The 21,537-nt window shown below is 50.0% G+C and overlaps 1 protein-coding gene across 1 annotated transcript; it reads right to left on the minus strand.

Annotated features, from left to right (window-relative positions):
- Nucleotides 1–9: 9 nt before the first annotated feature.
- clasp2 (cytoplasmic linker associated protein 2) lies at nucleotides 10–21,447 on the minus strand. The gene is made up of 44 exons (XM_088366100.1): nucleotides 20,658–21,447; nucleotides 18,935–19,013; nucleotides 18,231–18,334; nucleotides 17,709–17,800; nucleotides 16,838–16,913; nucleotides 16,146–16,243; nucleotides 14,884–14,954; nucleotides 11,889–12,020; nucleotides 11,618–11,691; nucleotides 11,440–11,532; nucleotides 11,211–11,356; nucleotides 11,012–11,147; nucleotides 10,862–10,932; nucleotides 10,738–10,797; nucleotides 10,526–10,603; nucleotides 10,275–10,442; nucleotides 10,145–10,185; nucleotides 9,773–9,934; nucleotides 9,385–9,408; nucleotides 9,040–9,141; nucleotides 8,883–8,909; nucleotides 7,915–7,941; nucleotides 7,340–7,513; nucleotides 7,084–7,128; nucleotides 6,398–6,505; nucleotides 6,167–6,229; nucleotides 5,656–5,762; nucleotides 5,556–5,579; nucleotides 5,156–5,311; nucleotides 4,992–5,083; nucleotides 4,848–4,911; nucleotides 4,212–4,271; nucleotides 3,999–4,001; nucleotides 3,730–3,893; nucleotides 3,581–3,659; nucleotides 2,650–2,793; nucleotides 2,432–2,575; nucleotides 2,251–2,357; nucleotides 1,859–2,181; nucleotides 1,566–1,759; nucleotides 1,331–1,459; nucleotides 968–1,174; nucleotides 770–886; nucleotides 10–695 (listed from the first exon to the last, which is right to left on the minus strand). Exons 1-44 carry the CDS (start codon nucleotides 20,853–20,855, stop codon nucleotides 618–620), a joined length of 4,641 nt encoding a protein of 1,546 aa, XP_088222226.1. The 5' UTR covers nucleotides 20,856–21,447; the 3' UTR covers nucleotides 10–617.
- Nucleotides 21,448–21,537: the final 90 nt, after the last annotated feature.

Here is a 21,537-nt window from a genome sequence, read left to right on the forward strand (position 1 = left end):
ACAAAACGATCATCTGTACAAGTTCTTTATTGTGTTTGTAAGCACGGCTTTGGAAATACACAGAACGTGGGTGGAGAGGACGCAAAGCGGAATAGGACAACAGACAAACTAAAAGGTTACATGACTGCAAAAAGACAAAGTGACATGTTTGATTCTGTAAAAGAAAAAAATTAATCTACAAGAGTAAAGAGAGCAAGGCTGGGGAAAGAAAGTGAAAAATAAGTAAATGTGCACACCCCCATGAAGGACTATTTGGGATATTTCTTTTTTCATATGTAAGACACATATCCACATTGCCATCATTTTGAAAGGGGCGGACATTTTGTTCACATTCGTTTAAAAAAAAAAAAAAAATTAGGACTGGGATAAAAGAACCCAAAAAATAAACAATAAACGGCGAGTCATGCATAGCCAAGCACGTCTGCTTGTGTACCGCTTATGACTTTTATCTTTTCTGCCGGTCAGCACCTTTTGGACTCAATCCTAATCAAAATAAAAAGTGAGCTTCAATTGGTCATTTAAGCCAATGAGGAGGTGGGTATGGGACGGACGTTTTTTTCATCATCCTTGAGTGACAGGTGTTTCCAACTGTATGCCACAGGAGGGCGCTGTTTCCACTATAGGCCATCTGATGGCGGTTCGCTGCCGCTGGAGCCCGATTGGGCGCGCTTGATGTACAAGTTCAGCAGCTTCAACTGAAAGTACAAAAGAATATAGATATTTATATTTTTGTCAACAAAATTGATTTGATGAGCCACTCGAGTCTCACCTTGCTGCTGGAGAGCTGGCTGAGGTGCGGCTTGAGGTCCTCGCCGATGACGGCGTAGATGGCCACCAAACAGAAGACGCAGGCCTTCCTCACGCTGCTCTCCGAGTTGTCATAACCCTGTTGAGCACCCACAATCACGTGATTGTGTTTTCACGCATTTGGTCTTTTTAAACAAATATTCCGCCGTTCCCTTGTTACCTGTATGAGTCCCGGCACGATCTCGGGCAGCAGTCCTCCGAGGCCGTCGCGGGGGATCCTTTCCACCACTTTGGTCTGCATCTTAATAGCGGCCAGGTTGATGGGGTAGTCGGCCGACTGGATGATGGGGCACAGGACCTTGATGCACTGCTCGGGGCTGATGGACAGCGCCAGCATGGCCGCTGTCTCCTCGGCCGCCCGTGCCACCTGTACCAACACACCAATGACAATTGTAGCGTTGCTCTGTTCTGTCTTGCCAACATTTATGGGTTTGTACAATATCCAGGCATGTCCAAATTTAGACTTGCAGTAGTGCATGAGGAACAGCACACAAACGGGGTCCTCTGTACACGGCTCGTTTACCTCCTTGTGGGGATCTTTGTGCGCCTCCAGAGCCTTCATGATGGTGAGCTCAGCGTAGTTCTTGAACCTCCACGGCTGCTTGTTGAGAATCTCCCGCAGGACCCGTAGAGCCAACGTGCGGATCACAGGCTGGAGGGGGATTACGCATCATTTCTCAGGGTTAGTGCCAGATAATTTGATCTGTGTCCCTTGGCAAACCAAATGCAACCTGGTCAAAAGCTGAGCTGGGCCGTACCTCTCTGTCGCTCATGGTCTCCAGCAGCAGCAGCAAGATGGTCTTGAAATGCTCATCCCACACTTGCAGCGTGTTGTCATGGATGAGCTTGAACAGCTCACTGAGTGCCGCCTTGCGCTCCTCCACACGCTCATTGTGATTAGACAGCTCCTTCAGCAAGTCGCCCATCAGCTCCGACTGGTCCATGCCGCCTTCTGCCGACAAGCAAAACCGATGTCAATGTATGTAAACACTTTCCTGGATCAGAATGCTTAAATTTGAACCAGGGTCCAATTAAGTGAAATTCTTCCCACCCCTTTTACCATCCGTGAGCCGCTCCATGTCATCCATGCTGCCGTCTTTGCGGCTGGGTTTGTACGGAGAGTCTGAGAGGAGCTTGCGGGCACCCCGGGGGCTGGAGGAGAGCAGGGGCGTGTTGAGAAGAGAAGTTTTGTTGTCCAGAGCTGTGCGTCCGCCGTCGACGGGGCCGTCCACGCCGGCGCTGCCGCCCTCCTGGAGCTGGTCGTTCATGTCTTCTTGGCTGCGCACGCTGAAGTTCTGGATGGCTTCGGTGACGCCCTTCAAAGAGCTGTAGATGTCCTCCGAGTTCATGTTCTCCGTGTCGTAGTCGAATGCACTGCCGACCGCCACACAAGCAAAAGTCACATTTGCTGTTTTTGAGAAGCAGATGCAAGGTGTGTGTTACCTTGGTGACGGGGTGTTCTGCGATGTGTTGGTGGGGGACGTCACCGGGCTGGACCAACTGGCTGGAGAGCGAGGGGTGTGTCGGGCCAGCGGACTGCCTATCGTGGCCTGGGGGGAGGTAACGGACCTAGGTCAGATTTGGGATGTAGCGAAGCCTGGTCTGGCGCGGCACGGCGTCGTACCTGGGCCACGTTGCCCGTGTTCTTCAGGTGGTTCTGGAGCAGCTTGGTGGCTCCGTCCTGGAAGGTCTTGGGCAGCGCTGCCAGCAGCATGGTGAACTCGGGCGTGTTGAGCTGGAAGAGGGCGATCAGCACCGCCTGGGCCGCCTGCGACGCCACAAACACGCATCACGTATGACAGCGGCGGCGCAAAACGTCCCAAGGCGGAGAGTCCCGGGCACCTTTCTGACATCCGAGCTCTTGGGGTCGGTGGTCCAAGTGATAATGCGCGAGACGGCCAGCCGAGTCTCGCTGGAGTTGACAAAGTCAGGAGCCTCCATCTGCAGCGTCAGGGTCTCGATGTACCGCAGAATGGCCACCTTCACCTGCCGCGACATATCACAATGATGCAAACATTTAGCTTACGAGGCCATGAAATCACGTTCAACCACAGCGGCGGCTCTGGAAATCAAAGACACGGCCTGACAAAATCACTTCAATAGAAATCAAACATGGAGTTAGCGTTTCATGTTTTGCAACATGACCCACCAACACACAATGGGGGGTAAAAAAAAAAAAAAAAAAAGTCAACTTCATGTTTCTTAAGTGCAGTAGGAAGGCCACACGTGCCCCCTTAATGATTTCGGCGCGGCACACTGTTGCTCCCCCCCGGAGCGCACTGACCTGGCAGGAGCGACTCCAGGCGGCGGCCTGCTCGTCTAGCGAGCAGGCGTGGCGCCGCGCCCTGGGGGGGAACAATTTTACCCCGGACCCTCCCCCGCCGCGCCCGCAACACGAGCTCCGCACAGGCTTCAGAGAGAAAGAGGAGAAGCACGGCATCAAGTCAGTGAGGAGGGAAGGAAGGAGGGAGGGAAGGAACGGGAGGAAGTTTGGAAGAGGAGGGTGGGATGAGAGGGCGCCGTGTTGTCTGTGCCAGGTGGAAACTTTCAATGTACTGAGGCTGAGAGTTAATACAGAGCTGCATTGACTCTTATTTTCTCAAACACGTCGCATAAGGAAAATGGCATGCTCCCGTATGTCAATTAATGTGCCGAGCGAGAAACGTAGCAAGAAAGGCGGAAGTGCAAATGTGATACCTGAAAGAACCTCCTTAAAGCGAGTTTGCGACACGTGTTACCATGGTTACCGCCAGCAGACATCGTCGTGGATTACCTTGAGGTTGGGGGTCTGCGTTTGGTCCACGGTGAACCTCATGAGGATGGTGAACTGGAGGTCGTTGGGGAAGGACTCTCTGTGGGGACAAGATGCTTTCAAATAAGCGCTGGGGTGCTAACTAATGTGCGTGTGTTTTCTCCACGAACCGCGTCACGTCCAGCGCCCTCTGGACCTTGGCTTGCACCGAGCCCAGCAGGTCGGCGCCCATCTTCTTTAGCAGCTGGGTGAGCAACACGAACAACCAGTCCTGAAGGTCGTCCTTGTGGACCAGGATGAAGTCCACCAAGGTCTCCAGGAACATGCTGAAAACCTGAAAACGCACAGTTAAGATGAGGTCCTTTCCCCCACCACGCCCATCATGGAAACCAGTACTCAGTCACCATCCAATCTGAATGAGGGGCACAAACACACTTACTCTCTGTGGAGTTCCGAGGAGCGACCACAACAGCAGCAGCAGCATGGATGAGAAACACAAAAGACACACTGCTTAGAATTCAAAAGAGACAACCTTGCAGACTCTAACGTCTGGAAATGGGACGCTTTGCACGGAGGAAATGCCAAGAGGGAACCACACACAAAAAAAAAAAAAAAATGGCAGAATGAGATGGGAGGGGGTGGGATGCGGTACCTTGAAGGAAGCTGAGCTTATACCGGATTCTGCCGTGCCGTACACCCTGCCGGAGTCTCGCTGAAATTCATTGAAATCATCAAAAGGTCAAAAAAAATCCAAGGGGCAAAAAAAAAGAAAGGGAGGCAGGGCAGGAAAAGGGACCCATGCGAGTTAGAGGGAGCGCAGTGAAGCTGGTTATAAAAAAAAAACAGCCTAAGTAGTTCTCTACAATTTTGAAAGAGGAAGAAGAAGCCAACGTGGCCAGCGACGGTCCGTCCAGTGAGGTCACGCGCACACTCAGGCGTGGCATGCCGTTACAAGAGTCTTCATGCCGGTTTGTGTGTTCATGTGTGCGTCATGCATCCTTAGTGATTAACCCGCCTCTTCTGCTGCGGGTCAAATTGACCCAGCGTTTGAAAGTGTCAAAATAAATGTTGACTACACACAAAATGGAGAAAAAAAAACATTCGGAGCCTCAAACACCAGTTGTGAAGGTTGCCGTTCCATAACGGGAAGTGGGGGGGTGCTGCTGTGGTCTCCTCATTTTTTTGGGGGGGAGGCAGAATCCGGTACAGTGAAGAATGGCGGGAGAAAAAAAATGACGTGACGATTGCGTGTTTGTGACATGCACACCCGCATGCAAAGCATCCTTACCTTGCTGTGCGGGTCGGCAAACATGCGAGTGAAGATCTCACACAGCCTCTTCAGCTCCACGCGGCTGCAAATTAAAATTGATCGTAAAAATGGAACTGGAGGAATGTTAAAGTGGTGGTTCCGGTGTCACGATATTGTGCGCACCTGAGAGTGCGCTGATTCTTCAGGAGGGCCTGGAGGCCCAGTAGACCTTCCTTCCTTTCGGACCAGTTGGCACTGGCGCAGCGGTTCAGCACCTGGACAGTCCACAAAATATCAGACGCAACGCTCATTTGAATTTTGACGCTCTTCCATACACACAAACTAACCTCGGCCACGTCTTCCGTCTGCCTCATGTAGGTAGGGATGGCGCCGCCGTTCCTGGAGCTGTAGGATCGCTCCGAGCAGGCGCTGGACGCGTCGCTGTTGGCGTCGTCGTCCGAATACATGCTGTAGTTCTCGTAGCGCCGCCGCGCCGGCTTCTTCTGCGACACATACAAAAAAAAAAATACAAATGCGGCAAATGAAGCTGGAATCAGCCGCTTTCCTCCTGTGTGACCTCACGCTGCTAATAAACATCAATGAGCCACAGTAACCTTCCTGGGAAAAAAAGACGGCCAAGAAATAAACGTTCCAGGTACTTATAGCGGTCTTCTGAGTCGCACACGCACAAGACAAGGCAAGACCAGACAGGACTAAAAGTACAAGGCAGGGGAAAAAGAGGCTGACCTTAGATCGTATGTCTCCCAACAGCTGACAGCATTGAACAAGAGGTAGAGGCAGGGTTAGTTTCCACGCACACAGGCAAGCAAGATTCTGGCTTTCCTACCAGGGCGTCCGCCAGCGCCTCTTCCACGTCCGAGCCGGTGTTGAGGACCCTCATGCCGCTGACCGAGGACGACAGGCGGCTGGATTGACCCATGCCGAAGCTGGAGCCTATTTAGAAGGCAGACAAGAGGAAGATGAGTACAAAAAAAAAACAGGAGCGATTGACGAAGAAGGGCTTGCATGCTTTGATTTAAAAAAAAAAAAAAAAGGCGTCGGGGACAACTCATCCATGATCAAACTGTAAGCTGATGTTGTGATTGGTTAGATGACGTTTCAGGACAAAAAGCAACTGAAAGAAAAACGGGACACTGCTTGTAACATGATGGGAAGGAAACATGCGATTCCGCTGGAAGGCGCTGCCATCCTAAATGCAAAAATGAGCCAAAAAAAAAAAAAAAAGGCAAGAAGAGGAAAACAGAAAAGTCGAGGAGCAACCAAAAGAAAAAGATGTGAAATCAAGGCTGACCGCTTGCTTGCGGTACGGAAAACAAGTGCAAGTACTCAGCCTTCACCTGCGGCCCCGAAAGTGTCGGGTGTGTGGAGAGCTCCCGTGGAGCGAGAGTAGCTCCGCGTGGCTGCAACCCAGATTCAAACGCACACACACACAATTTACATTAGCCCCCCACTACGCTGCTCCATGCTAACGGCGTTGAGTGGGGGAAAAAAACGTGCAAGTGATTTGGGTTGTTTTGCTGTCAATCCTCCGGGGCAGGGCAATCGGGGGGCCGGCTACCGCTACTCACCGAGGGGCGTGAAGGAGCGTACGGGGCTGGTGTCCCGGCTGCTTTCCCTGCTGGCCTCTCGGCTGCAGCCCTGACTCATACTGGGCCGGGGGATGCGGCTGCCCCGGGCTGAGCCGAGGGGGATCGAGAGTGCGGCAAAAAAGAGGGAGATGAGTGTGAAAGACAAAGAGAGAGAAAGAGAGGACAAATGTGAGGAAAAAAGGAGGCGGAGGAAAATGTGACACACATGAAGGAAGGAATGTGAGCACGCGTCAACTTTCGGGGAGATCAGGCTAGCAATTCCAAAGGAGGACTTTCTTCCTTGCTTTTGTCAGTTTTTGATTCGCTATTGATCTCCGGAAAAGTTTTCCGTGCTCACATTGAAGAACACGTTCATCCTGCATAATTGCTTTTGGCCGTCGCGAACAGGGGACAAAGGAAGTGAGATGAATTGAAGTGATGGCGGCAAGGAAGAAAGGGAGGAGAGAGGGAGGCAGTGCTTGATTGCACCGCAGTAGATGTCCAGCCAGTCGGTTAATTGCCGGCTTAATCGCAGAGATGAAGATGAAACGACGTCGAGCGGAAGGCTCATTCGTTAAAACGGAGACGCGAGGATCATGCGGCGTTAGAGATTGAATCGAGATGGCGGATAATAAGGCTTAGACGGTGAGCGGGGTGGGAGAGGCGGTTCCGGGGTACAGCCTTACCTCCTCTGCTGGCGCCGTTGTAGACGGAACTCAAGCTGGAGGGAGCTGGTGAAGCGGGAGATGGAAAGAGAAAGGAGGGCAGACAGGGAGCGGGAGGGTGTGCAAACTTTTGAGATCCCAGAAAAGATGTTTTTTTTTCTTTTTGGACGGATTTGACTTGAGATTTTAGTCTGAATAATGCTCACGCTGGGGACACAACGGCCATATTAGCTATAAAAAAAAAAAAAAAAAAAAAAGAATTGTTTCTGGCACTCACCGACTGACAAGCGGGTGGGGGAAGAATCTCTGGAACAGCCCTGGCTTCGAGGGATGCGGCTCCTCCTGCGCCCGTCCCCGGCGGTCCCTGGTAGCACCCGGTGGGCCGACGAGCTCATGGTGCTGAGCGCAGTGGTGGTCAGCACGCGGCCGGGCGAGCCGCTGCGGCTTCCCGCTTTAGGAGGAAAGGACATCGAGTTAGGTGAACGCAAATCAATAATACTCATAGTCATGTGCCCATCACGCCATGAGTGCAAGCCAACTTTTCGTCAGCCAGGAAAACAGACAAATGAAGACGGTTGCCACACAGACACACACAAGGCATTCCGCCACAAATTTAGGCTGCTGTTTTGGTTAGCAACAGAATGCATAATTTGTTCAGAAGTGGATTCTTAAACCAGCTGGTGAATAATGTTTCACTTTTGCCACCCCGATTTGCCCAGTGGTAAGTGATCCCTACGAGCACCCCAGCATGCATTGGCCGGGTTGTGGGGAAGAGGACGAGCTTGAGGTGACTATCAATGCTTGGTAGAAAAGTGGCTAATAAGGACAACAAGGAGGCATTAAGGCTCTTACCACCGGCGGGGGTAGCAGACTGAGATCCTGAGCCGCGGAAGGGGGCGAGGGAGGGGAAGGGGGGGACAGCAGATTAAACTAAGGTGAATGATGAGGTTGGAACACAGGATGGGAAATGCTCAGAACGCGCCTCCGTGGTACGGTTGAATTTCATAAGAATAACAATGAGAAGGCCACGAAATGGTAGAGCTGGATGGGAGGAGGAGGGCGAGTGGTGCGTGTCGGGACATCGAAGCGAAGCTGGTCCACACCATGAGAAAAAAAATACACTTGTACATGCACGATAAGCGGACGGTCCAGTTGGTCCATTTGGCTAACTGGCTAAAGCTGCTCGGAGAGTTTGGAACCATGTTTGTGTGTTCCGCACCGAAGCTCGGTGGTGAAACATTGCATGCAAAAAAAAAACACACGCACAAACAGAGTGGAACCTCTAAAGTAAAATGCGCAAAAATATGTATAAAAAAAAAAAATGTTGTTAAAAAAAAAAATCAACGAGCACTGGTTGACCTATTACAAAACTTCTCTAAAAAAACAGAAGCAAACATAAATGTAGAAAAAAATTCTAAGAAAAAAATAAAATAAGATAAAAAAACATGGTTAACATACAAACATTCTCTAAATAACCAGAAGCAAACATAAAAGTAGAGAAAAAAATCTAAAAAAAAATAAGATAAAAAACATGGTTAACATACTTGGCATCTACTTTTTTCAAATAAAAAAATAAAATGGTGGTTGAACCTTATGCGCTATCTTAATCCATATGAACAGAAAAAGTTATGACTATTAAGATTAGTTTCTTATGGGACCTCAGAGGTTCCACTGAATTGATATAAAAATAAAAAAAGAAACCACTCTTGTTTGCACAAAAACACCTGAATGAGAGCTTAGCGTGTGGGCCACTATTCCCACACACAGCAAGACACACACATTTTGACATTGTGTATCCGACACCCACTCTCACAAAATACCTGGTGTGCAATCGGATTCGTCGGAACCTGAAGGCACAAAAACATGGCCACTGCCGTGAGGCTAACAGATACAAAAAGTGACCCCACCAAAAACACACACTCACACACGCTGCCACTTTCACACTTTGAGAGATGCGCCGTGACGGAGGTGACGTACGTTGCGACTGGGAGACCATTTTGGTGCGGCTGCGTCCCCTCGAGTCCACCTGGGCGGAGACGCTGCTGGCGGCCGTCAAGGGCTGCTTGGTCCGCACGCGACCTGCAAGGAGGCAGCACGCTTGACTCACACATGTGCCAACATGGACAGATTACGCTTAGCGTTAGCACGGATGGAATTAATGTGACAAACAACGTTTCCGAGCCCCGATTGTAATTCAGGGCAATGATGTGAATTAGGACGCAAGTGTGAATAATTAACAGCAGGCGGCGCTGTGCAGTCACACAAAGGGAGTTTGAGTGGGTGAAGGGAAGAAGAGGCGGAAGGAGAAAGAGATGATCTTACCATCCGTTTTATCAGAGGCATCATCTTTACAGGAGCGAGGGAGGAGGATGGAAAAGAAACGAGGAAAGGAGGAAGAATTGAAAAAAAAAGTGAACGCAAGGGAGAAAAAACATGGAAGGAATGAAAGCCCAAAAGTGGAGAAGAGAAAGGAGAAGTGCGAGTTAGTAACTTTGGTGGAGATCGTGTCATAGATGTTCAAACATGCACTGAAACACTGAAATCTGCATTTAGCGACTCGGGGAGCAGGAACGCACGAATGATTCCAACCGCGTGGCATGCAAAGCACAAGCGTCAGGAAATGGAAGAAACAACAGCAAACGAGGAGCCCTCGTGTCGTCCCCAGGCTGCTCTCCGATTGGCCGCCGCCTTGATTGACAGCCACCCTTACCCAGTGAGGCGTAGGAGCCGGGGGGCAGGCGGCTGGGCCCCTTTGGCGTCGGCGCCGCGTGCCGCTGCTTGGCCACGGCGGCGGCGTTCACGTCCACGTCGCTGCGGGAGCGCTGCAGGGAGGCCGCCGACAACGACCCGCTGCCTTTTGAACCCGCACAGACTGTTGTGGTGCCGGCCGGGGTGGGGAGGGAGGGAGCAGTGGGGGGGGAAGGTCATGACAAAAAAAAAAAAATCCAAACACGTGCAGGAATCACCGTACGAAAATAAAAAGATGGGATGTAAAAGAGCGTGACAATGAAAGGATGATGTTCTCCGTGTGTGTGTGCGCGTTACGTGTGTGTTGCATCTGCGAATATTTGTGTGGACTCACCTCGCCCCGGAGCTGCCGACCATTTCGAAGACAGCGGCCGACTGTGCAAGCAAGAGAATATTCATTTTAAGCAAGCAAAGATTTTTGTACCATTTAAAGAATTTTTGCTCAAATGTATTTTCCGCTTTACTTGAGGCTCTCCTGGGAAGACGACGACGAGCGGTCGCTCTGAGGCAGCGAGGCCACGCTGCCCGAACTTTTCAGGCACGACTGCAGGGTGCGCTGGTACGACGACTCCAGAGAGTTGTAAAGCGCGTCCGCCTCGCCCGGGAAGTGGTTCCTCAAACCCCAGTACGCCCTGAAGCAGAAGCGGGTAAAGAGTTGATGACATGATGAGGACTCGGGTTTCCTCGAACCAAAACATTTCCGAGCGTGGCTTACTTGCGGGCTTCGACGCGCGCCTCTGAGTCGGCGTCTCGAATTCCCTTCTTGATGCTTTCCACTAAAACAGCCGTGTGCCTGCAATGGAGGGTTGTGAGTCAATTATTTAAAAATAATCCTGCTTATAATACAGCAAAGTAAAAATTTTCCAAATCCTGTGTGAGCTGGCGAGGTGTCCCAAAACTTTTGCCCATGTGGCTCCCCCCCCTCACCTCTCTAGCGAATGTGTCTGCCACTCTTGCAGCAGAAGGTCCAGGAAGTCATAACAGCGCCTGGTGAGCACCATTTTGGATTAGGCTCAAGTCATTTTGGTCGAGTACCTTGACGTGGTCTCACCTCCGAACGGCCACCGACTTAGACGTGCAGTTACTGGTGATCAAGGGGATCAGTCGCGGGACGTGAGTGTGCTGGAAGAAAGGGACAACAAAGCGACAATTTTAGAACCGGTTTTGTATTTTTGGAGTGTCTTTTTTCGATTTGATGTACCTTTATAATGATTCGAATGGCTGACACGCCAGAGGTGGCCATGACTTTGGCACAGTTGGGGATGAGGTTGAAGAGGACGGGGACGATGGCCTCGGCGCCGTGGTCAAATTTGTTGCCCAGCACGGAGGAGAGATGTCTACGTGTGCAGATGCCATCTTCAGATTTTGCGATAACATCGAACAAGGTGAGTGAGACCTACGCCACGGTGATGCAAGCCTCCCGGACCACTTGGGATCGGAGATCCTTCGCCGAGAGCTTGAAGGCGCCGTCCAAGAGGCGGAGGTGCTGGTAGAAGCAGTCGTAGGAGGTGGCGCCGGCCACCAGCAGGGAGCGGATCTTCTTCATCTGATGACATGAAAATTAAACGCCTTCAAAAACAACCCCCAGAATAAACGTGGGGTCGGCAAACAGCGATGGCGATTCCTTACGGCGTTGGCCCGCTGGTCCCAGTCATGCTTGTCATCGGAGCAGATCTCCCGGATATTGTTGAGGTTGTCCTCCAGATCTCTGCTGGAGTAGATCTAAAAGAAGAGTTTGTTTTAAGAATTAAAAACCCAAACGAGGTCTATAAGTTTTTTTACTTCTTTTGAGAAGATGTCAATGTACCTGGACAGTTGGGACATCTGTGAAGGCTTTGACAAAGTTGTCTTCGTCCATAGCCCCGGCGGTTTCTTTGGACCCTGAAATGTCACCGGGTGTTAGCACGTTAGCATTCCGGTAAGCGCTCAAGAGGAATAATCTTTAGCAGTCCATGGCATGTTAGCATTTGATCAATTCTATATGGGCACAATAATTACATGGAAGAAGAATGGTTGGAAGGCGCTTGATTGTCAAAGCTAATGAAAGCGTCGTATTTCAAAAGGAGCGGCATGCTAACCTAGCTTTCCGGTAGCACTGGGCCGTCGGGCCGCCGCCGGCTCGGCAGTCTTCTTCGGGACTTTGGGGACTTTGAACCCCGAGGATGACGAGCGGTTCCCATCCACACTGTCGTCATCGTCGAAACTTCGATCTGCGGGGACGGGCCAAAGCAGTTAGTTTGTCTTCTCGCATCTTCATGCATGTTGATATTAAAAATCAATGGCTCCATTTTGACAGTGACACGATTGCAACAATAACACAAACGATGGCGGTTATCGGGCTAGCTGGCCCGGAATCATGTGACAATGAAGACGGAGGACGACAAACGCACCGAAGCCGCCGGCACCTTTGCTCATTCATTAGCTGACCTGTACACGAAAACCTCAAAGGAGCAAGCAAACAACGCCCGGGTCCGCCTCCACACTCACAGTCACAGATGCGCTGACAGATCAGTTTCCTCATTCTGGAGGGAGGTGGGCACGCTGGCAGGTGCCCCCTCTTCTGCCAGACCCTCTCGTCAAAAAAAACGCCGGGCTAACGGCAACGCGGTCCCCCAAAAGGAGAAGCCGTCCGCCCCTGTGAGCACCGGCATTTTCTTTCCCTCATCTCGCTCTCCCGGTCCCCTCCCTTCGCTCTCGGCCAGCATTTGAACAGCCAATGGGATGAGAGGTGACATCATCCCGTTGCAGCCAGTGCGGAGGCAGCACACGTGAATGCACGCAGGGAATTTTAACAGGGTTTCTGTCAATTTCTATTTAAGCTAACCTCATTAGCATTGACAGCACACAACAGGCAACAGTCTCCACGTAAGATTTGAGGGGAGGGTTGTTTAATAACAAATGACAAAGAGTGACACAATTATGTGGGTGCCCATTTTTTGTTTAAAGAAAAAAAAATTGCTGGCTTTTCTCCTCACATCAGACTCTCGTCCACAATTATTGACAAAGGGCGAAGAAAAAAAGACAGGAAATGAGGGGGTGGTAAGGATGAGCAAGGACCAGGCAACAAGCGCACACACACACACACACATACACACACACACACACACACACACACACACACACACACGGTTGCCGTGGCGACGTGTGAGATCACAGTGAAACTAATAAGCGGCTGCGATCACAAGGATGCGTTGTTCTGAAAGACCCAAAATGGATGCGTCGCAATCAACACAAGAAGAAAAATAGCATTGCCTGCTCGTTCCCGACAAAATGTGAGCCTGGATTCATAGTGACAGACAGACAGACAGACAGACAGTCAGACAGACAGGTATCATTTGAGGGCGACGGGGAATAAAGCGTAATATTCAGAGCACAGATTTCCCCTGGCAACCCGCCCGGCCTTGGAAACGCGGTCACGCTTTCCGTTCGCAGCGCTGCTGAGGCATTGGAGCACAATGAGATTGTCTGCAAATGTATGTGTGTGTGTGTGTGTGTGTGTGTGTGTGTGTGTGTGTGTGTGTGTGTGTGTGTGTGTGTGTGTGTGTGCTGTGGACGCGAAGTAAGCGAAGTTGGTGTCAACATCAAAAGTATGCAGGCCAGGAAAGATGCTACTTGCGGTCACTTTGCAAGGCGACAAATGTGTTTGGCTTGTACACCGATTTGTTTTTGTTTTTTGTGGCCTGACAGCTATCATTTCAGAAAAAAAAAAAAAAAAAAAAAAAAAGACTCAAGACTGACTTTTTCTGAATAACAACAACCAAGCTATTTTCCAGAAAGCGATTTAAGGTTTAAAGGCGGCGATAAAATCCGGAGGTTTTATAGCATGGAAATTTATATTGTGACGATCACTGCTTTTATTTTTGACAGAAATTGTGGTGATCTTCAAATTCTTCCAAAGATCCGTCAAATCTATCAATCTTTCATGGAAGGCGATAAATAACATTCAACTCTACTAACACACACACGCAGTGGCAGAAATCCTGCAAAAGAAGCGTAACGGAAAATCCTTTTTCTTTTCATACAACACGGCACAATTGTAATCATATAAATATGGCACCACTTTAGTGGTGAGCTTAAGCGGATTTTTGTGTAAAAGCGCACCATGGCCATCTTTTGTCCGGGTGCCAGCGACAACGCAGCCGGCTGGGATTACCCAAGACGCGCTTACGGCCGCCATCTTTCCCAAAAGCCATGGCTGGAGCTTGCTCGAATCCGGGCCGCCTCCGTCGTTGTCGTGCCCTCCTTCCCTTCGGCATCCGTCATGCTGAATGGGGGCGAGGAGGTGACAGGCGGAAGAAGCGGCGACCCGACTGACTGACTGGCTGGCTAAGTGACGAGATCTCGGTCAACTTCTTTTTTCGAAGAGGGCGATGACGGCGTTATCTCGTCAGGTTCAGCTCGTTACCTCAACAAAGGTGTGCGGTACAGTACTGCTGGATTCTAACGATTTGGACGCACGTGCCGGTTAATACCCGAGCGAGCTGATATGCAGCCACGCAGCTGCCCGAGTTCAAAGTAAACACACTCTGCCTGCCCCCCCCCCCGCCCCCGTCTCCGTCCAGTTGCCACCGGCGACGGCATCTTCAAATACAGCCGCTGCGAGTAAACAAGCGGACGGCTGCGATATAGACGCTGACAACTCTGGAACATGGATGTAATTCATTCGGCGAACAAATTTGACGTTTGAAATACGCAGAAGTATTCAAGTTTTGCTGTCTAACAAAAAAAAAAGACCTAAAATTGTTGTGTTAATATATAAAAAATATAATCAAATAGTTGTGAATAAATAAAAACAATAAAATAAAAACTGAACGTGGATTCTATTTATACTTGGACAAAGGAAAGGTCACGCACTGTACTGCTGCGCACACACACAAAACCATTAATCCTGTTAGGTCCGATTACATGGCAGTTGGGCGACACAATCACAAGAGCACATTGTCAAGCCCCCCCCCCACACACACACACACACAGACACGCACACACATGACAAGAGGAAAATCTCTCTGACATGACATGACTCAACAAGATGGTGGGCGTCGCCCAGCCAAGTTAATAAAATGAGACACTGACCGTGACTGGGGCTGAGAGCCATGTTGCCCGAATTCAGAGCTTCATCAAAGCGAGCGAAGATGGTCTGCAACCTGGAGCGAGAAGAGAAGGAAGGTTAAGTCCGGGGAAACAGATCCGTTTGTTATTCTTGCTTCTCTCGGCATCGCACGTGAGGGTCTCTCGTGGTGGGTGTGTCGACAACACAAGATGGACGGCGCCCCGCCGGCTTGCACATGTATGACAAAAATAGAAACACAACACGCCTGGGGCTGAGGCGCGCTCGTCCCACCGCTTGTGTTCCGACGGGCGAAATGGATTCCACCTCCTTGCGTTTGCATATTCAAATGCCAAACAGAGGACGGGCTCCCGATTTGCGCTCCGAAATTCCCCCCGTCGGGCGCCGAGCCGGTGACTCTCTCCGTTCTTCAGCTCTTTGTATCCAACATGGTGCAGTGGCTCTCCGAAGGGAGGGGGGACGCGAGGGGATGGGGGGGGGGGGGACGAAGCGTACACGCAACAAAGCACCACCTACTGTTCTACATACGTTCTGGATATGTCAATCACGCTAGGGGGGTGCACAGTCAAGCCAAGGTTTGTGCGTGTGATAAGCAGCCAGCAGATCGCCTTACCCTTTACATAACCTCCCCACACACACGCACGCACACAGAGGGGGGAGGGGCTGGAGAGCCATGTGTGTCTCGCCTCACCCCGTGTGCCTTCTTCACGTTTGCCTCATCCCGAAATCCACATTTACAGACAGCCTAACGGTGATCCGTGTCTGCGGCAAACTTGGCAGCCAACTTGACAACAAGCAGCAGTTTGGCAGATGTGAACAAGTTCTCAAAATGAGCCCCCCCCCCCCCCCCCCCCCCCCACCCCAAAACGAGCATTGACAACTCCCGATTCCAACACAAGCTCAAAATGCAAGATGCAGTGTCCTCGTTCTCGGCCTTATCTGATGCAAAGCTTTTCAACTTGATCCGTGATAGCGTCAGCAGAACTTCAACCCGGCATGAGTTGAGAGTTGACACTGTTTGTCCTCGCACTTTTTCTGTGTCATTTCGTTTTTAAAGTCATGCATCTCTCCGTGTAAGCAGGGTGACTAAAGGACACATGTCACCCCCCCACCCCGCCCTTTCTTCCAACCCAACCAGCGACAGTCAGCATTGTGCTCGGGACAAAAAGCGTCTCTGTGAAGGGCAGAGTGGCGCATGGCATGGCCTGGGACCGAGCGAACGATTTGTGCTCGCTCGTTTGTGTGTGCGTGTGAGAAAACAACTGACCGCGCGGCAGGCAGTCCTCTCTTCGCCAAGTCGGCTCGTACCCTCTCGCCGACGTGCCGGTAAATATCCACTATGGTTGTGATGGAGGCCTCTCGTACCTGCACAGAGCAATTCAGAGCGGTTAGCGTTGGCAAGCGGACATGCTGGTGAATACTTTGCTAACCAAAACAGGAGCACTGCAGAGCCTGGTAGAAAGTCATTGAAATGAAACGAGGAGGTTGTCAAAGTTTCAAGATGACGCCCATAATACTCTGGATCTTTTTAGTCAAGAGATAAAAAATATTTTTTTTTTTGTAGACAAAAAATGTGTACAGTGTGATTGTGAGGTTTTTGTACATGACCTTCATTCGGCTTTTGTTTATGTCACTTGCAATCTTTGTTTTTAGTCATGCATCCTTAAGTGCACTTGTGAGGAAAACACATTAGAAAACAAACCCTGCAGGGAACCTTTACTGGTTTTATTGCACGGCCGCGATTGGACGGCTGGATGTCGTTGCAAAGGGGCAAGTGGGGGGCGGGCGTCCACGACGCTGATTGGTAGGGACAGAGCGCGGGTGGATTATCACCGGGTAGATGACGGCAACAGATTTCAGCTTTGGGGCTAAAAGGACTGGTAAGACCACCCCCCCCCCCAAAAAAAAATGCGCAACTCGGTGCTAATAACGCTCATCATGGCATTTTGTCACTCTGACCTGAGGGTTCTGGTCCGCCGTCAGAGTGCACAGATGAGGAACAATCTTGCTCAGGCTCAACGTCTGGGCACCATACCTGCAACACACACAATGGCGATGTCAGAAATAAAACGTTTGCTCATTTTTCATAACATTGTCACATTTTTCCATTTCAATATTTATTATTACATTTTTAAATGACGTTTGCATATTTTGACCTATTTGTCATCAGAATGGTATAAACCCATCGAGTGATTTACGGTGCTCTCTGGACAGCTAGCACGCCGCCGCTAACTATTAGCATAAAGGCGCTAGCGTTGGCGGCTCCACTCTACTAGGCCGCTGTGTTCCATCTGTGAAGTGACACAGTTAGTGAGAAACATCTGCAAAGCGTTTCTCTGTGCTTCACATTGAGCGCCAAGAAGAAAACGCTTTTCTTTGTGAAGCATCCATGACTCGTTCGCCGCTGTCTGCCAATGATGACTGGCGTGGCGCAGCAGCTCGAGTAACGCAGGGCAGCAGTATCATGTGGCGGCGCTTAGTGTGAGTAGCTGAGATATAAAATACAAGAAATGGTGAGAATATGCTGCCTCAGCAAGTTTCTGCCTTTGTGGTCAAAGTGTCTCTAAGCGGAGGCGGGGGTGGTGGTGATGTTATGTTTGGCAATTTAGGCCAGGAGATCGTGTAAGGACTCCAGTGGTTGTTAATAGGCGGCAGACTTTTGTAAAATGGATTTTTTTTTTTTTTTTTATGTAGAAACTAAAAGGATTCATCCCAGAGGGTGACGCTACGCGAGCCCACGGAACATGACATACTTTCAACATAACTTTGGGGCAAGTACATCATGCTATTTGTCCCAAGAAGTGATTAAAAAAAAAAAAATCCAACTTACGAGCTGAGCGTGGCACTGAGGCAAAGGCAGAGTCCTTCTCGGCTGCGGAAGTTCTTGTGTTTGAAGGCGGGCACCAGTCTTTCCCAAACGTACTGCAGGGACAGCGAGAGCGCAATGAGCAAAGAATTGCGGCCGGTCTCTGAGAAGATTAAGAGAGCGGCCGCACATTGGTGACAATTGGCAGCGCATATGACCAGGAGATGCGAACTACTGTGACGCGACCAGGGGAGGCCAAAAGAGGGCGCTAAAGCGCTCGGTGATGCTTTTTTTTTTTTTATATCATCAAAATGATTTTCTTGAAGATCATAAAATATAACAGCTAAATGCAACAAATGACCAACACTGTCGTAATATTCAAATGCCTTTTAAAATAGATTCTAATCCACCTTTCGGTCACTTTTTACCCAATACATTCAGTTAGTGGTCGGAAGATGTTGTTGATTTAAATGATTTACGGCTTCTGCAAATGAGTCAGTTGGAGCGTTCGTCTTCATGTGGGCGCTTGCCGAACGAGAGCTTTACCATGGGCGAGGCCGACTGCTCCATGCAGCGAAGGATGAGCGCTTGGCTGTTCTCCCGGACCTGGTCCTTGCTGTCCCCCAGCCGGTCCACCAGGGCTGGCAGGACTGCGAGAGGAAAAACAATGAGGAGTGGCCCCAAGTGGACATCTTGCAGATGACAGTCAGTAGGCGTGTTGTGAAGCGAGACGACGTCATCCCTGCTTTTGCTGTCCATGTGCTTGCATAACAGTGAGTTGTCATGACGACAAAGACAAATAATGAGAGCTTTAAAAGCCTTGTTGTGTTGCATCACGGGCTTAAAAGGCACACACTCCGATTGTTTAATCGCTTCTTTTTCAGCCAACGTCGGTAAAAGGAACCCAGCAAATGTTTTTCAAGATCAATACGAAGCACTTAGTTGCACCGGATGATGTCAACCTCTTAGTGTGCCAAGCCGGTGTTTGGGAGCGATTGCGGAGAGACAAACGACAGGGGATGGGAGGTGTCAAGCTTTTGAGAAAACAGAAATAAAAGTGACACGGCGGAACGACTGTTTATGACAGGCGCCGGGGTGGCCGACACAGACGGCGAGGACATCTTGACAGGCACTGACAGCAAAAGTCCATGAATTGTTGTGATCGAAACAAAACGAGACCCAAAGACTTTTTCACTCACGATGATTGTGTGAATTAAATGACACGGATTTGGGCGCAGTGGCTCGCTTACCTGTGCCCAGGTGACCCCGAAAGCGCTCGCCAAGGCGGTCCACGAAAGCAGAGCAGATGTCGATGCCCAACAGCGCCACCTGTCAAAACAAACAGAAAAACTCATCAGTGAACATTCAAGCCATTTATTTTAAATCAGCCACATGTGGAGGAGGGGCCGAGTGGGAAGGGGGGGGGTGCTTTCCCATCTGGCGTGGCGCAGTCGACTTTTTCCACCATTGCACTTTTTTTATGGGGATCCCATCCGCACACACGGAATGCTTGTCTTGGCATTGAGTGAGCCATCGTGACTCTAAAAACTTCAGTGGGCTGAACGCAGAAACCCCTTGCCTATTTTAGTCAAAAGACCCCTTGAAGCAGGTAAGCGGGTTGATGAGGTCTACAGTCCAAATATTTACACACACAATCGTGATTAAAAAAAAATCTTGAGGAATGCTGGAATATTTTGTCGGGAATCAATGGCCTCTTTGTGCAGGCGACGTACGTCGGCTTAGTTTGCTAATTGGTGAGCAGAATCTGAGTTGGGGGGGTCCACACAAAAAGTCCAGAGAGACCACTTTGTGCTTTAATCGTGCAAATGTTTGCCAGCTTGCGTAATCCGATTCCGTCGTGACGTAAAACAACAGCTGCTCACCAAAACCATAATGCTCTCACTTGCTTTATTAACTTCATTAGCATGATAGCGAGATTAGCGACTGTTTAATGCAGACTAGCGTTGTCACATGTGGACAGTGACCTTGCATCCCAACATGGATCAGCCCCGAGTGCAAACATGGGCTCTCACGCCATCTTGACAGCCAGAGGTGACAGTCGCCTCGTCCTCCGATAAATGTCCAATCCGCCCTCGTCACTTTTCATCGCCTCTCGTGTTTTTAGCCGAGTCTGTGGTTACTGTCGAGTCTGAGGTGGAAGGCGTGTCCAACAGCTGGAGTGACGGATTATGTATTCTCTCACCAGAAGCTGTACGACACGATTTTTCCACTGGAACGCTTTGTTGAACAGAAACACAAGTTCTCATTTTGAACCATTTTTCATTTCCTCAAATGTCTTCTTGCGCTTCCTCCCAACTTGGGGCGAAACAGCCAAAAGACTAAATGTGATTTCCATTTGTCAACATGAACGTGAGCCAATTTTACCCACTGAAAATGATTTGTCCGTTGACCCCATGAAACATTGTTCTAAGCAAATCAGTGCAGATGTCATTTATCGAGTTAAAACGAGATTGGGGAATGTTTTGACTGGCGGTCAGGATGGGAGTGTTGATTCTGGCAAAATGAATCATTTTTCCAGTTTTAGTTGGGGGGTTTTCCACTTGATATGGCACACAAAGTGGATGCCAAGTCAGCATCAAGAGGGACACAGAAAGCGCCGCGAGGATGGAGTTCTCCCATGACACCTCCCCCATCCTATACAGGGGAGGGGGGGGATTCTGCATCCTGACAATGGGTTCCGTCAAAAGCATGAAATCATGTTTAATTCATGCCACTAATGGAAAATGAGACCCCAGTGAACAATGTTTGTCCAAAACAGGAAGCATAGCACTGTTTTTTTTCCAGCAATGAGTGATGAGAGGAGCATGTGATGCACTTGGGGGGGGGGGAAATGCTTTATAAGGACTGGTCCACTTTCCTATTGCATAAATCCCCTTAATTGTGTTGGTTTTGATAGTGATGTAAGGAAAATAATGGACCCTGGATCAAAGTTAGACACGTCTTTCCTTTTACCTTGAAATTGCTGGAGTTGATCCAACCGGTGAGCTCGTCGACGGTCTTGTCGAGCCGGGCTTTGTCCTGCTCCACATCAGGCGAGCGAGAAGGGTCGCTCAGGTAGTCGATGAGGTCCTGGCCGACCTGCAACCGGCGGGTGACATCCTTCTGCAGCACCTGCTGGTAGAAGTACTCCATATTGTCGCGGTCCTCCATCTCGGGGGAGTTGGACGGGGTTAAAAAAAAAATGTCAGCTGGAAAGAAGACCCCTGGTCGGTTAATATAGTCCTGCAGATGTGTCGGTGGTCTGCGCGGTGAGGACTGCCCTGTCTTGGATGTTTGCGACCATCAATTAGTCCGCCGCGAGCTCTTGTTGACAACTTGGCTTCGGAGTCATCCCTGTGTCTCCTTCCAACAAAAACCTTACATAGAAGATCACAAAACCTTTACCAGACACCTCAAGATATTCAAAACGTCCGCAAAACGTGTGCAAAGTCGGTGATTTTTAAAAATCCTTGCGCGAAAACATCAACTAGCAGCCAGCTAATTCGGTTAGCTTCGGGCCTTTAGCGTCAGGGATTCCCACTTTGTCGCAAAAAGGAGGCTGTAAAAGTATCCACAAATGCCCCTCGGTTGGGTCTTTAAGGTCGGGGAAGTTTTCGCTCCTCTCTCACGGGGAATGAACGTGAGCCAACGTTGTTTCGGGCCGCGCAGAAGCTGTGGCTGTGCGCCGCCGGGAAACAAGCGCATATATGCCGATGGACGTCTGCCGCCGAGCGGTCCTCTTCGGTTAGGTAGCAAGCTAACCGACGGGGTCCTTGGACGCCGCACAGTTGCCCCGCATGATGCCTGAATTAAACGTTGTACAGAGAGCTGCTTCAATAGTTAAACCAAAAAA

The sequence above is a fragment of the Syngnathus floridae genome, chromosome 21 (assembly GCF_059516105.1).
Source record: "Syngnathus floridae isolate MCC-2025c chromosome 21, RoL_Sflo_1.0, whole genome shotgun sequence".
In the NCBI taxonomy this organism is placed as follows: domain Eukaryota; kingdom Metazoa; phylum Chordata; class Actinopteri; order Syngnathiformes; family Syngnathidae; genus Syngnathus; species Syngnathus floridae.

Coding starts and splice junctions, on each gene's coding strand:
- clasp2 (XM_088366100.1), bottom strand. CDS start 20,855: ATGGAGGACCGCGACAATATGGAGTACTTCTACCAGCAGGTGCTGCAG. Junction 7,129..7,339: donor CCCCACCCGCTTGTCAGTCG/GTGAGTGCCAGA, acceptor CCGCTTCACCAG/CTCCCTCCAGCTTGAGTTCC. Junction 1,760..1,858: donor GCTCACGGATGGTAAAAGGG/GTGGGAAGAATT, acceptor GCTTGTCGGCAG/AAGGCGGCATGGACCAGTCG.